We start from the raw sequence: 16,213 nt of genomic DNA on the forward strand, positions 1-16,213 counted from the left end.
GGTGGCAGAGTTGGGATCAAAACCTGTTTTCCAAAGCCAAGGTACAACCGTAGGAATAGCTGCAGTAGGTTGCCCTATGACAACCTGTATCCCAAACGAAGAATCAGCAAGGAAGAATCCCCTGAACCTCCCAAACCAATCTACTCTAAAATTCCCACCTCATCCAATTCCCAATAAACACACTGGCAGCATTGGGCAAAAAATCCTTTTATTTTCCCCCACATTCTAGCTCTCCATTTTCTGTAACATCTCTTCCAACTTAGAACCATGGCCCAAGAAGTTGATCCACACCTGGAGAGAGAAAAAATTAAAAAACAGGGCAGGTGAGAAAGCCCTTGTGGGAAGCTCTGGAATGGCTCAGAAACTGAGGAAAGAGCACAGGAAGTGACAACTAGAGATAGGTACAAGCACTCATCCCAACTGGGATGGCCTCAGTACTCCAGGATCTGCCTGGGGCCAGAAAGTATTCCTTTTCCAGTCTGCTCAGATCTAAGAAAGGCCTGGTCTCTCTGCTACACTCAGCCAGTCTCTTCCACTCAGCACCAGTGGCCCCCATGGCCTGCAGTGGCAAGTCATAGCATCTTAGTTTGGCATTATGGTGCCTCATTTCCTGCCTCAAGTAGGTAGCTAAAGCAGTCAGGTCTAGACCCAAGCAAAATAAGAAAGTTGATCTTGAACGTCCAGTTTCTCTGGCCCTTCCCTGGTCCTGAGCTGTTTCTACTACTCCCACGGTTATGTTCTAGGGCATAGCAGCCAGCTGAAGCTGAGAACAATTTAAGAACTGGATGCACAATATATGACCCTCAAATTGTATGAGACCTACCTGACAGGGTGAGAATATTTTACAGAAATATTTTTTCCTTTAATGATCTGACACACAAACTGGTCAGCCAATATGTTTACCATCCACTGCTACCTTTGTGAGGCTGTGTCCCTTGAAAGATTCTGTTAGCAGAATCAACTTTTTCTAAAGGCAATAATGGCTAATGGAAAAGAGAAAGTGCATGTAAAGAACTTGGGCATCGTATGTGCCTAGTAACAGGCATCATCAATCAATTCTTTTGAGCAGTTCAAGATGACTTTTATAAAATCTGAGTCATAAAACTGGGTATCAGAATTTCAGGACAAAAGCATGACAAACATGATTCATATCCAGGACACATCATCAAATTTGAACCTTCTTGCCCTAACTGGTTTGGCTCAGTGGTTAGAGCATCAGCCCGTGGCCTGAAGGGTTCCAGGTTCAATTCGGCCAAGGACACATACCTCAGTTATAGGCTCGATCCCTGACCCTGGTCAGGGCATGTGTGGGATGCAACCAATTGATGTGTCTCTCTCACATCGATGTTTCTCTCTCTCCCCCTTTCCCTTCCACTCTCTCTGAAAAGCAATGGAAAGAATATCCTCAGGTGAGGATTTAAAAAATAATTTGGCCTGGCTGGGTCTGGCTCAGCAGTTGAACATCAACCTAGGATCCAGGCGATCAGGGTTCGATTCTCTGTCAGGGCACATACCCAGGCTGTGGCCTCGATCCTCAGCTGGGGGCGTGCAGGAGGCAGCCAGTCAATGACTCTCATCATTGGTGTTTCTCTCTCTCTCTCTCCCCTCTCTGAAATCAATAAAGATATATTTAAAAATATATATATATTTGAAACTTCTTAATTCACCATTATTACTAAAAAGCTTCTTCAATGTGGACTAGAGCTATGGGTGAATCTTAAAATCAGGATGTTAACAGAAAGAAGTCAGTCACAAAAGAATACATACGATTCCATCTATATAAAGTTCAAAAATAAGTAAAACCAAACCATATTGTTTAGGAATAGCTATTTCAGTTACAATTCCCACTCCCACCCCATCTTCTATTCTCACAGAACTGGGGCAAAGAACCTTACCTGAGAACAAGACAGGAACTAGGCCAGTGCCCTTATAGCCGGGTTCTAAACCAGTAGGACTCCCGGCGTGGGTGGAAACATACAGCAGTAAAAAACCAGAGAAGGCCACAGAAGAGAAGCAGGAAGGAGCCCAAAACCAGCAGCCTGGAGCCACACAGAGCCAGCTCCTCCTAGGTGGGCACAGGGAGGGAAGGAGAAATGAATGAGACAGAGGAAGGATAGAGAATCTTCCCTTAGGAAGACATCTTACCCCCAGCCCCAGGCTATGGAGAGAAGCCTCTATGGAGGAAAGGGCTCTCCACATCCAGGGAGCAACTAAAAGGAAAATGTTACTTCTATAAAAGCTAATTGTCTCTATGATCTACAAACTGCTTTCTTGCCCAACCATTGAGCCCCCTAATGATGACTCTATGAGAATTCACTATTATCCACATTTTTAAAATGTGCAAGCAGGGCCAGGTCTGGAAACCAAGATCTTCCCTGATTCCAAGCTCCCAGATGATGCTCCTCACGAGGGTCTTTGCAAACGTGAGGGAAGAATGTGCAGCAGCCTCCTAACTGGTCTCTCTCCTCCACTCGGGGCCAGTCACTTCCACCCAGCAGCAGTGGTCCCCATGGCCTGCAGTGTCAAGTCATAGCATCTTAGCCTGGCATCACAGTGCCTCATGATCAGGCTCCTGCATCTCTCCTGTCTCTTCCCTTAAGGCATTCCTCAGCCCCTCGTCATGGAGTGTCCCCAAAGGCTGAACACTTTTTAATCTCTAGGCCTGTGCTCATGCTGGCCCCTTATGCCTGGAATGTAGTTCCTCTTTCTTGTACCCCCTCTGGTGCACTATCTGCCCAAATCTTCCTCATCCTTCAGGGATCATCCTGACAGGGCAGAACAAGCCTGGGACTCAGTCAGAAACTAGGTTGAAATCCTGGGTCAGTAGCAGTGTGGCCTTGAGCAATTCACTCCCTCTCTCTGAACCTGTTTCCTCATCTGTAAGATGGGATAATAACAGCTACCTCAAAGGCTATTTTAAGATCAAATGAGATAATGAATCTGAAAGTACTCTGTACGTTATAAACTACTGTACACAATTCCCTTTCTTAAATGCTATCATCTCTGTGAAACACTCTATATAAATATTCAAGTTAGAGTTAATTGCTCCTTACGATGTGTTAGAGTAACACTTGGCTCACATCTCTATGCTGGCAATTAGCTTATTCTGCCTTAGTCCAGCTTCTGAATTCCTTTGAGGTAGAGGTCATATTTTATTGTACTTAAAGACAATAGTTAATAGTAATAGCTGTCATTTATCAAATCTCTATTATGTACCAGGCATTGTACTAGGTTCTTTATATTCACTCTCATTTCTTTGTTGGAATTAGGAGATAGTATCATGTTTCCTATTTTACAGACGAGGAAGCTGAGGCTCAGAGAGACTCAGGTCCTTGTTCAAGATCACACAGCCTCCCAGTCAGGATTATAAAGCCTATATTTTATCTATTAGGTAAAATTGCCCTTAAGCCCTGGCTGGTGTGGCTCAGTTTGTTCAGCATCATCCTGAGCACCAGAAGGTCGCAGGTTCAATCCCAGTCAGGGCACGTACCTGGGCTGTGGGTTAGACCCCTGTAGGGGTGCGAATGGGAGGCGACCAATCAATGTATCTCTCTCACATTGATGTTTCTCTACCTCCCTAAAAAAAAAACTGCCTTCAAGACACAGCATGCAGCATGGAAGTCTATGAAACTCTGACAACCTGAAGCTCTTACCGAGGTGAGCAGCTTGGTAAGCACAAGGCCCTCCTGGCTCCAGACCCTGACACAATCCTCAGCCACCCTAGGGCTCAGGGTAGCATTTCCTACTCCCTCCTCAGAGCAGGATATGGGTGGCTGGCTGGAGGGCAGGAGTTCTGAATCAGCACTAAAATACAGGCAGATTCCTGGGGTCCTTTCTGTGGTCACCCTGGCTGTAATGAGGACCAGCTCTTCTGCAAAAGATCCTATGAGAGGCACAGGAGAGGAGATGGAAGAAAAATGAAGGATCTGGTGGGAACCATCCATTTTCAGACTTCTATACATTTCTAAAGCTTCCTACAGTACCAGGTATTTTGGCACTGATTCTATTCAATAAAGTACTCTATATACCATCATTTAAAAATGAAAATAACTGGGTACCAATATAAACTAAGATTAATTTAAATTAGCTTACAACCAACAAAACAAACACATCAATACTTGCAAGGCTGCAGTGAAACTGGGATAGATACACGTTGTCAATGTCAGTTTGTATAAACTAGTCCATCGTTTTTTAAGAAAGCAGTTTTCCACTAGTACCAAAATCCATTAAAAAGTTCACATCCCGGTGTCGCTCAGTGGTTAGAGTGCCAGCCCGAGTACCAAAGAGTCTGGGGTTCAATACGTGGTCAGAGGCACATACCTGGGTTGCAGGTTCCATCCCCGGCCCGGGTTGGGGAGCATGTGGGAGGCAATCTATCGATGTTTCTCTCTCTTCCTCTCTCTCTCTCCTCCCCTCTCCCTCCCTCCCTTCCACTTGCTCTAAAAATCAGTAGAAAAAATATCCTTGGGTAAAGATTAACAAAACAAAACAAAACAAAAGTTCACATCCCATTTCAAATTAGTGGAAAAATAGTGGCCTATTTAGTCAATGCCCTTGGGATAATTTCCACTTGGGAAAAAAGGTTAGACTCTTATCTTACACTATAAAATAAAGTCCAGATGTATTAAAGACCTATACAAACAAACTAACAAACTAAAACAAAACAAAACAAAAACCTAAGCAAGTATTAAAAGAAAATACAGAAGAATATTTTCTATTTTTCAAGTTGGGAAGCCCTTCCTAAAAAAGTCACAAAACCTAAAAGCCTAAGTAAAGGACAAGAGCAATAAAGTTAACCTCAAAACAAATTAAAGACTTCTATATAATGAAAGATAAACACACAAGTAACAGATTGTTTGAAAATATCTAGAATAGATTTAATTGGCAAAAAGGTTTACTATCCAGAATGCATAAAGACCTAAAAATCGAGAAGATAAAGATGAAGAAAAATAAGCAAAAAAAATGAAGAAGAAATTCAGAGAAAACATGAAAATGGACAATAAACTTATAAGAAGATGCTCAACCTCACTAGTAATCAGGAGAAAGTAAATTAAATCAGGTAACTCCCTTGCCCATTAAGTTGGTAAAAATTTTAAAAAGTAATAGTTACAAGAGTTGAAGATGTGGGAAAATGGGCACTCTCAATTCATAAATCTTTTAGGAGACAATTTGGTGGGCTGTATCTGTCACAATTTTAAATGGGTACAGAGAGGGACTAAGATGCCCACCAAACTATCAACTCTGTAGCGGAGGTAGGAGGACTTTTACCTCTGCTTTGTATATTTCTGTGTGGTCTGAATCCACAACAAAGTGAATTTGTCTATTAAAAAGAGTATTCAAGGTAAAAAAAAAAAAAAAGTGTGGGTGTGTGTCCATATCCTTTGACTCAGTAATACCACTTGTAGAAACTAATCCTAAGGAAAAGATTCAAAAGAAAAATGCAGCCCGGCCTGAGTGGCTCTGCAGTTGAGCATCAACCTAGGATGCAGGCGATTGGGGTTCGATTCCCAGTCAGGGCACATGCCCAGGTTGCGGGCTCCATCAATGACTCTCTCATCATGATGTTTCTATCTTTCTCTCTCTCCTTGCCTCTCTCTGAAATCAATAAAGATATATTTAAAAAAGAAAAAGAAAAATGCAAAGTATACCCAGATATTTATTGTGATTTCGTAAAAAATGCCAAAAAATAGGAAACAATAGAGATGTTTAACAATAAGGAAAGCATTAACAAATGGTCTAACCCCTTAATGAATCACTTTACACCATTAAAATAATAATGCTTTTGTTTTTTGCACTAATACAAAAAACACGGTGTCATAAGTGAAAAAAGAGAAATACAAACCAGTATATACATCATAATTACAACTGAGAAAAGTACATGTAAAATTCTATAAAAGGACTCCCCTTTCTTCTATATTCCCCAGATCGAATGAGTCACCAAATCCTGTCAATCTTACACTTCTTAATGTCTCTCTCAAATCAGTCCCCTTCTTTCACAGCAATGTCTTAGCTCAGTTTTTCTCTTCATCTTTTTATTACAACCACCTCCCCCCTAGTCTTCCTGTATCTGGACACATTCCTTCCAGGCAGTCAGCCAACAAGTGTTATCTTTTTAAAAGAACAACACAAAAACAAAATCTTACTGTTTTCCTGATTAAAATCTTTGAATTGGCCCAATGTACTGAATAAAGTCCAACTACCTTGGCTTGGCACATGAGACCCGCCACAGAACTGAGTGTTTCTTCAGGCCCATTACCTGCCACACACTCAACAATCCTTTCCCTGTACCAGTCAAACTGAAGCCCTGGAAGTTTCTAAACATGCCATCATGGTCTCCACCTGTACACCTTTGCATATACTCTCCCCTCTGGCTGGAAGGGCACCCTGAAAGGCCTCCCTCAAGTCTTAGCTCAGGCACTGTGTATCCTTGGAAAAGCCTGTCTTCACCATCCCCGCTTGATAGACTTCTGAGTACTCGCACTCTACTTTCTGTTCTGCACACATTGCAAAGTATTTATTTCTGTTCACATCTGTAACCTTGCTAGACAGTGAGCAACTTGAAACAGAGAGATCTCTGTATTTCCCATGCTTGGTACATAGTAGGTGCTCATTTTAAATTTTGTCCAAAGTACTCTTTGATGTTATTACTTTGTTTCTAACCATTATTTAAAGAAACAGGGCTTCTTTGCAGAAGCAAAAATTGACAAGCTGATCCTAAAATTCATATGGAAATTCAAAGTATCCAGAACAGCCAAGACAATCTTTAAAAAGGACAAAGTTGGCGTGGCCGGCACCGTTGAGCATCAACCTATGAACTAGGAGATCACAGTTCCATTCCCCGTCAGAGCACATGCCCGGGTTTCAGGCTCCATCCCCAGTGGGGGGCATGTAGGAGGCAGCCAATCAATGAATCTCTCTCATCATGATGTTTCTATCTCTCTCTCCCTCTCCCTTCCTCTCTCTGAAATCAATAAAAACATATTTAAAAAAAGAACAAAGTTGGAGGACTCATATTTTCTGATTTCAAAACTTACTACAAAGCTATAGTGATAAAAACAGTGTGGCACTAGCACGAGGATAGACATATAGATCAATGGAATAGAACTAAAAGTCCAGAAATAAACTCATACATCTATGGCCAACTGATTTTTTTTAAAATCCTTACCCAAGGATATGTTTTTATTTATTTTTAGAGAGAGGATGGGAGAGAGAGAGAGAAACATCAATGTGAGGAAGAAACATGGATCGGCTGCCTCCCATACGCACCCCAACCAGGGACTGAACCCCAACGTACGTATGTGCCCTGACTGGGAATCAATCCTGCAGCCTTTTGGTATACAGGACATCCAACTAACTGAGCCACCTGGCCAGGGCATATGGTCAAGGGTATCAAGACTATTCAATAGGGAAAGAATAGTCTTTTCAACAAAACATGATAGGACAACTGAATAGCCATCTGCAAAAGAATGAAGTTGGATCCCATCCTCACACCATAGACAAAAATTAACTCAAAATGGATCACAGAGCACTGGCTGTTGTAGCTCAGTTGGTTGGAGTGTTGTCCTGTATACCGAAAGGTTTAGGATTTGATTCTTGGTCATGGCACATTCCTGGGTTACGGGTTCGATCCACCATTGGGGCATGTGCAGAGGGCAACTGGTTAATGTTCTCTCTCGCATCGATGTTTCTCTCTCTCTCCCTTCCCTTCTCTCTAGGATCAACGAACACATCCTAGGGTGAGGATTTAAAACTTAAAAAAAGGATCATAGACCTAAATGTAAGAGCTAAAACTATAAAATTCCTAAAAGACAAAAACAGAAGTAAATCTTAGTGAACTTGGGTTAGGCAAAGTCTTCTTAGATGTCACACTAAAATCACAAGCAACAATAGAAAAAAATAGGTAAGCTGGAATTCATCTAAATCAAAAACGTTTGTGCTTCAAAGCATACCATCAAAAAAGTGAAAAGAGCCCAGAGAATGAGAGAGAATATTTGCAAATCATACATCAGATAAGAATCTTGTATCTAGAAAATATAAAGAACACTTACAACTGAATAATTAAAAGACAAATTACCCAATTTAAAAAATGGGCAAAGACTCTGAATATACATTTCTCCAAAAATATGCAAATAGCCTATAAGCACATGAAAAAATCCTCAATATCATTAGCCACCAGGAAAATGCAAATCAAAATCACAGTGAGATATCACTTCACACTGACTAGGAGGGCTATAATAAAAAAGACCGATAATAGCAAGGGTTGTGGAAGATGTAGAGAAACTGGAACTCTCATACGCTGCTGGTACAGCCACTTTTAAAACAGTGTGGCAGTTCCTCAAAAAGACTGAACAGAGTTACCATAAGACCCAGCAATTCCACTCCTAGTTATAACATACTCAAGAGAAATAAAAATATATAATCACACAGAAACTTGTACACGACTGTGTATAGCAGCATTATTCATAATAGCTAAAAGGTGGAAACAATCCAAATGTCAATTAAATAATGGACAAATACAATGTGGAAGTCATACAGTGAATATTATTAAGCAAAAAGAAGTGAAGTACTGATATATGCTACAACGTAGATGAACCTTGAAAACATTAAGCTAAGTGAAAGAAGCCAGTCAAAACAGACCATTATATGAAATGTCCAGAATAAGCAAATCTACAGAGACAGGAAGCAGATTAGTGACAGGAAGTAGATTAGAGTTGGGAGGTGAGGAGAAAATGGAGAATGACTGCTAATGGGTACAGGATTTCTTTGTCTGGTAATGAAAATGTTCTAAAATTGATTGTGATGATGGTTGCACACTTTCGTAAATATAAGAAAAGCCATTTAATTGTACATTTTAAATACATGAATTTTATGGCATGCGACTCATCTCAATAACGCTATTATATATCAGACACATTCCTTTATTCTTGTTCTTTGATCACACACATGTACACCTAGACATACAAAGACCTACCCCCCACACACATATACACATATGTGATTCATAGAATCTTAGAATGATAATATGTTGAAAAGGACCTCAGAGGTCAGAGAATTCCACCATTCTCTCCTCCCTCTTCATCTCCCAATTTTTTAGATAAGGAGCCTGAGGCCAGATCTCACACAGGAATTAATAGAACCCACTGACTCTCCCTCTCTCATTATTTTCCCAGAAGACTTTAAGTGCTTTGGAAATGGATGATGTCTAATTTTTTCTGTATCCTCCATAGCACATAGAGCTGTGCTAAGTACAAAGCAGGCACCGAAGACATTAGTTTAACTGAACAGAATATGCTTCTTAGATATCCCTTAGGGAAAAGGTGCCTCTATGAGGAGAAGGGTGGAGGAATAAAAAGGGATGACAAAGAACGTTAGGTCAAACGTAGCCCATCTCATCACACCTCCAAGGACAAAATCAAACAATCCCAGAGCTGGAAGGGGAAAGAAAACATTTATAGAGAACCTACACAGTGGGACAGTGGACATTGTTTTCACTGGAAGTATCTAGTCCTTATTACAGCAGAAGTGACTAAAGCCCAGGGATATGCTTAAGGTCACCAGATTAGTGAGTTCAGAGGCAGGGCCCACCCCTGAGTGTTCTGATGTCTAACCCCACAGTCCTTGATCTCACCTTTCAGTCCCATCTGACTACCTGGAACCTTGGCTTGGAATGTCTGGGTCTTGTTCCTGTCTGGACCATCTCCAAAGTTCAAGGTGGTCCGCAAGCCCACGACGTGGGACCCATGCCACTTCCCTGTGACTGTCGGAGTTACAGGGCACAGGGTCAGCTGGCCAAAAGATCTCAAGAAGGAGACCCAGTCCTGTGTGCAAAAGGAAGGTGGGAGAGAGGTGAGAGATTTGCAGCAAGAGCTGGCCTACCTGTGACTGATGAATAGGAGAGTACTCACCTGAGGGATGTCAGGGCTGCGCAGACCAGTCCTGTGAGTGAGGAGGAAGCCACCAAGGCCCAGGCCAGAAAGGCCAAGAAGCAACAGGATCAAAGTGGCACAGACCAGAGGTGGGTGGTGGGCCAGACAGAGATGCAGGTTGTGCCCTGCCTGGCAGCTGCCCATGGGGAGCAGAGGTGTCTGGGCCTCCAAGGAAAGCCTGCTGGAGGACAGGAAGGGAGAACTGGACAAGAGCCTACCAGTCAGAAGGCACTTACCCATTTTACTCAAAGGGAAGCTAAAGCACCAAGGGGACAAGGGACTTGCCCACGGCCACACAGGTAGTGGCAGAGACAGGACAGGAATCCAAGGCTCTCGACTCCAAGTGTTCATCCCCTGCACCACTCAGTAAATGTTTGCTGCATTTCATTTCTGAAGCGATCAAGGCGGAAGTGGAGGAGAGCATGCTGTGCTGGAAAAACGAACTCGAAAAGGAGAATTCTTAAAAATAGAATTTCAGGAAACAGCTGTTCTGGGCCTAGGGTTTGGCTGCAGAATAGTTCCAGCCAATAGCCCAAAGGAAGTGTCTGACAAAAAGAAACCCACTTTGGAGTTACATTGCTCAATGTGACTCCTCCTCTGCCCTTCATTGGCTATGTGAGAAAAATCAGTCAAACTTTGGGAGTTTAAGAATCTGTGAAATGGGAGTTCTAAGCCATGTAATGAGAACTAAGTGTGGCAGATAAAGCAGTTTGCATAATACTTGGCCATGCAGGAATTCAACAAATGTCCATTTCTTTTCTATTTTTCTGTGTCATAGTGATCTTCAGAAAAGGTGAGGCAGGGCAAAAACTGAGGCTTGTGGACTTTAACATAGGAATGGTAGGGCCAAGGTCTGAAACCCGTCTCCTGCCTCCAAGTGGAGTGCTCTTTTCCAGGCGAGAAGCCACAGCCTGATGAAAAGGAACATCTGGAAAGGGGATGGGGGAGCAGGGGAGCGCCAGGAAAATGCAGGTGCCACAAATGCTGGCCCTGCCCTGCCTCCCGGGGCGGCTCGTTCGGAAAGGGGAAAGAGCAGGAAGGGGTGGGCAGGGCCTGAGGGTCAGCGGCCGACGGCGCCCCCGGGCCTCCCCTTCCCCCGCCCCCCTGCAGGAGCTTTACACACGCGCCCCTCCCCAGCCTAGCAGCGTCCGGCCCGCCCGCCGCTCGCCCTCACCGCTCGCAGCCCGCGGAGGCCCGCGCCCCCCGCGACGTCACGCGTGGAGCGGCGAAGGGGCGGGGTCCGTGCTCCCCCCCACACACACACAACCCCTGCGGCGGGGTTTCGCATGCGCAGTGCGCACTCGGGCGGCCGCCTGGCCTCAAAGCAGGGTAGGGGTGTACCAAGGGGAAATCCAACGAAGGGGCCAACGGGGAGAAACCACTCCTCGGAAGGCGAATGAAAGGGAGAGAGGCGAGGAAACAAAAACCCTAAAAACACTATTAGAATTGTAAACTCTCCCTCCGCAGAGACCGTGAGGCTGCTTCAACGCGATTCTCGTCTCAGGCGTTTTCCCGTCTCCCGGCTGCCCCCGCGCCAGTAGCACAGCCCAGCCGCGCCCAAGTTCCGGGTACGGCCTCGGGTCGGCCGGGGGTGGGGCTCCAGCCCCGGGCCTGCGGCCTTCCAGGCGGGCGGGGTCAGTTCCCTGCAGCCTAGAAATCAGGTTAATCGTCGTCAGGTCAGGCCTGGCCCCTGGCTTTTAGTGACTCCTTAAGGAAAAGGATCCTACAAGCTGCAAGGCTGCTCAGTAGATACCATCTCATTTCACTTCTGCCCACATTTTAGAAATAAGAACGCCGAGGTCCATCTGGGATTCAAGGCCTGACTCTGTTCGTGCCCCTGCAAAAAGCTATGCTTTTTGGGGGGACTGAGTTTAGTCCTCTGTTAAAGGGGACCATTATACATACATACCTCACTGGTTGGATGGGAAGCTTAGACAAAAGTGTGGGGAAACATGGGCGCAGTGTTCACTGAGCACACAACCAGCACTGGACACGCTGTTGCAGCAGAATCTGAGCGCTCAGCGCTACCGAGGCTTCCTTGACGCAGAGACCGTGTCATTTCTGTACCACTAACTCCAAAGGTTTAGAGCACAAAATGCTCTCATATATGGTCAGATGATATTTGACAGGGGTGCCAAGACCATTCAACGGGGAAAAATAGTCTTATTCAACAAATGGTATTGGGAAAACAGGATATCCACATAGAAAAGAATGAAATTAAACCCTTATCTTTACACCACACAAAAGCTAATTCAAAATGCATGGAAGAGCTAAATGTAAGAGCTGAAGCTATACAACTTTTAGAAGAAAACATGGGGGGGAAAGCTTTATGACATTGGATTTGGCAATGATTTCTTGGATACAACACCAAAAGCTCAGGCTTTTGGTAAACTAGGGAAAAAAGGGGAAAAATCGGTAAATTGGACTACATCAAAATTTAACACTTTTGTGCATCAAAGGACACAACAGAGTGAAAAGGCAACCCATGAAATGGGAGGAAATATTTGCAAGTTATATATCTGCTAAGGAGTTAATATCTAGAAGATGTAAAGATGAATCCTACTAAACAACAACATGAAAAACCCAACCCAATTAAAAAGTGCACAAAGGACTTGAATAGACATTTCTCCAAAGAAGATATACAAATGACCAACAACACATGAACAGATGCTTAATATCACTAATCTTTAAGGAAATGCAAATCAAAACTACAATACACTCTAGCTAACACCTATTAGGATAGTTATATTTTAATTTAACTTAATTTCTAAAAATATATCTTTTTTTATTTCAGAGAGAGGAAGGGAGAGGGAGAGAGTTGAAACATCAATGATGAGAGAGTCATCATTGATTGGTTGCCTCCTGCACGCCCCCAACTGGGCATCGAGTTGGAAACCTGGGCATTTGCCCTGACCAGGAATCGAACCCACAACCTTTCAGTGCATGGGATGACGCTCAACCAATTGAGCCACACTGGCCCAGGCAATAGTTATTATTAAAAAAAAAGAAAATAACCAGTGTTGGCAAGGCTGTGGAGAGAGTGGAACCCATTGCACCATTGTTGGGAGTGTAAAAAAGTACAACCACTGTGGAAAACAGACTAGTATATTTTTGAAAAATTTAAAATAGAATCACGCCCTGGCCAGTGTGGTTCAGTTGGCTGAGCATCATCCATGCACTGAAGGGTCACTGGTTCAATTCCCAGTCACATGCCCAGGTTTCAGGGTGCGTGTGGGAGGCAGCCAATCAAAGTTTCTCTCTCACATTGATGTTTCTCTCTCTCCCTCTCCTTTCCTCTCTCTCTAAAATCAATAAAAACACATTTTGAAAATAAAATAAAATAAAATAGAATTACCAAATTATTCAGCAATTCCACTTTGGGGTATATACCCCAAAGAATTGAAAGTTAGCGTTTCAGAGAGATATTTGCACACACATGATCATAGCAGCATTTAGCAGTATTATTCACAAGAACTAAAAGGTAGAAGCAACCCAAGTGTCCATCAACAGAGGAATGGATAAAGAAAATAATGGTCATACATACAGTGGAATACTATTTAGCTACAACATGGACAAATCTTTTACAGAGTGAAATAAGCCAGTCACAAAAAGACAAATATTGTATGATTCCACTTATATGAGGTACCTGGAGTAGTCAGGTTCATTGAGACTGAAAGCAGAATGGTGGGAATGGGCAGTTATAGTTTAATGGGTTTAGAGTTTGAGTTTTGCAAAATGAAAAGCGTTCTGGAGACGGAAGGTGGTAATGGTTGCATAACAAGATGAATGTATTTAACACTACTGAACTATATACTTAAAAATGGTTAAGATGGAAAACTTTATGTCATGTGTACTTTGCTACAATTAAAAATAATTTTTAAAAAATAGGAATTTACGGCAGTCTCCTAGAGTATAGTGAGTGTTTTCTAAATGCCACTGATTGACTTAAATGAAATTGCAAGTATAGTATTTTCTTCTCAAAGGAAAAATGAAAGTATGACTGACCAAGAATTTTACAACCTAGGAACTGGAAGGCACTTAATAACTGAACAAGTTCAACACCCCCCCCCCTTTATTTTCCAAATGCTAAACTGATGTCTGGAGAGGTTAAGGGACTTGTCCCAAGTCTCCCAATGAGGAGGCCTCAGTGCCTCAATACCAAATCTAGTCCTTTCCCAGTAAAAATCCTCCTCCTCCAGTCCTGCCAAGAGAGCTCTCCTGGCCCGGCCAGGTGTGGCTCAGTGGTTGAGCATCGACCTAGGAACCAGGAGATCGGGGTTCGATTCCCAGTCGGGCACATGCCCGGGTTGCGGGCTAGGCAGCCGATCAATGACTCCCTCATCATTGATGTTTCTATCTCTCTCTCACCCCCTTCCTTTCCTCTCTCTGAAATCAATAAAGATATGTTTAAAAAAAAAAAAAAAAAGCTCTCCTGAAAACCTCTGAGGCACAGTCACGTCCACCCTGCCCACTCTGAGCCAACTAGATGGCCTTGCCCTAGTTTTCGTCTCATCCCTCCCAGCCAACACCTCAATTTCTGGACTAGTATGCTCTGGCCAGCCCCAGGTCTTTTTGTAGCTTGAGCACATAGTAGTCACTCACTCAATATTTGTTGATGGATTTATTAAAAACAGCTTCATACAGACCCATATCCCTAAGAACTCACCAATTTTGTCTCATTTTATGGTTGGGAGCACATCCACCCATGCTTGAATACTTGTGAAATTTAGATTAAAATACAAAAGAAAATGTATTCAGTCCACAACTGTTTTTTAGTATCTACTATGGTCCAGGTACAAAGTTAATACCCATACAGCAAAAGTTTTGTCAGTGCTTCTAATTAATGACAAGTCTAATTTGTAGGGTGAGATAAGGCCTGAAAGTGCTGGAACAAAACAGGAAGTCAGCAAATGTGCATTTCCTTCAATCTTCTTCTTTTTTTAAAGAAATATGTCTTTATTGATTTCAGAGAGAGGAAGGGAGAGGGAGAGAGATAGAAACATCAAAGATGAGAGAGTCATTAATCGGCTGCCTCCTGCACGCCCCCTACTGGGGATGAAGCCCACAACCCGGGCATGTGCCCTGATGGGAAATCGAACCGTGATCTCCTGGATCCTAGGTCGATGCTCAACCACTGAGTCACATCAGCTGGGCTCCCCAATTATTCTTTTTTCTTTTTTAAAAAAAATCTTTATTGATTTCAAAGAGAGGGAGGGAGAGGGAGCGGGAGAGATAGAAACATCAGTGATGTGAGAGTCACTGATTGGCTGAAGCCCACAACCCGGGCATGTGCCCTGACTGGGAATCAAACCCCGATCTCCTGGATCCTAGGTCGATGCTCAACCGCTGAGCCACACTCAGGTGGGCTCCCCCATTATTCTTGTGCTGCAGAGTAATTAGGCATATTTGGACAGAAGTTCCTGTAAATGACCATAATTCGTATTTACTTATGTAGCCAAACCAAGCAATTCTGTAGACCAGTAGAGGCACACTGCTTAGAGAAAGGAACTGCCTCGAGCCTGAGCATCAGGGTACATGGATGTGCACAAAGGTCTTACATAGGAAAATAAAGGTGGCTGGGGGAGCACGAGAGGACACAAAACTGGTTGTGTATTGTAATGCTCCAGCACTATACCAACATTCTGACTTCAACCATTCGTCAGGCTCTCTAGGTGGATGTTAATGGCGAAAACCTGCTTCTAGACAGCTTAAATAATTTAACCGAGGACACACAGATAATAGGTAGCAGAAGCTGGCTTATGATTTAAGTCTGACTACAGCCTATCAAGTGAGAATCAGAAAGCTGATTGAGGAAGGAATCACACACTCCCTTGAAAGGAATCCAAGAAGGGGTTCCTTGATCACTCCGTGGTGATAAATTTCTCTCTGAGCTCTGGCCCAAATAGAGCTTTTCCCAGGGATCTGTTTGATTTTTTTCCTTAAAGATTATTGAGTCTTAAAACTTCTGGGGGTTAAAGACCCCTTTGAAAATCTGTTGAAAGCTTTTCATTCATCATTCATTCATTCATTCATTCATTCATTCATTCATTCAGATAAGCATTCATTCAGCATTCAGATAAGATATTCATTCAATAAGCATCTCTGAGTTGCCAGGCTACACTATTCTGCAGGCTAAGAATACAATGGCAGCCCAGCTAGTGTGGCTAAGTGGTTGAGTGCCCATCCATGAACTGGGAGGTCACAGTTCGATTCCCGGTCAGGGCACACGCCCAGGTTGTGGGCTCGATCCCCAGTAGGGGGTGTGCAGGAGGCAGCTGATCAATGAC

General features: G+C 43.3%; 1 protein-coding gene across 3 annotated transcripts; it reads right to left on the reverse strand.

Moving 5' to 3' along the window:
- Positions 1-191: 191 nt before the first annotated feature.
- On the reverse strand, positions 192-11,116 carry TMEM219 (transmembrane protein 219). 3 transcript variants are annotated; one of them, XM_087815787.1, is made up of 6 exons: positions 11,101-11,116; positions 9,906-10,104; positions 9,629-9,818; positions 3,654-3,883; positions 1,896-2,065; positions 192-291 (listed from the first exon to the last, which is right to left on the reverse strand). In XM_087815787.1, the coding sequence occupies exons 2-5, from the start codon at positions 10,068-10,070 to the stop codon at positions 1,928-1,930; spliced, it is 723 nt and encodes a 240-aa protein (XP_087671913.1). In that variant the 5' UTR covers positions 10,071-10,104; positions 11,101-11,116; the 3' UTR covers positions 192-291; positions 1,896-1,927. The 3 variants fall into 3 exon arrangements, with proteins under 3 accessions (XP_087671913.1, XP_016074084.1, XP_087671912.1); XM_016218598.2 differs by lacking the exon at positions 11,101-11,116 and adding an exon at positions 10,648-10,882 and having other exon boundaries at positions 9,906-10,107; XM_087815786.1 differs by lacking the exon at positions 11,101-11,116 and adding an exon at positions 10,648-10,670.
- Between the last annotated feature and the right edge of the window lie 5,097 nt (positions 11,117-16,213).

The sequence above is a fragment of the Miniopterus natalensis genome, chromosome 3 (assembly GCF_054644295.1).
Source record: "Miniopterus natalensis isolate mMinNat1 chromosome 3, mMinNat1.hap1, whole genome shotgun sequence".
In the NCBI taxonomy this organism is placed as follows: domain Eukaryota; kingdom Metazoa; phylum Chordata; class Mammalia; order Chiroptera; family Miniopteridae; genus Miniopterus; species Miniopterus natalensis.

Coding starts and splice junctions, on each gene's coding strand:
- TMEM219 (XM_016218598.2), bottom strand. Junction 3,884..9,628: donor TAGTCAGATGGGACTGAAAG/GTGAGATCAAGG, acceptor TGCCTCTCATAG/GATCTTTTGCAGAAGAGCTG. Junction 2,066..3,653: donor TTACCAAGCTGCTCACCTCG/GTAAGAGCTTCA, acceptor GTGCCCACCTAG/GAGGAGCTGGCTCTGTGTGG.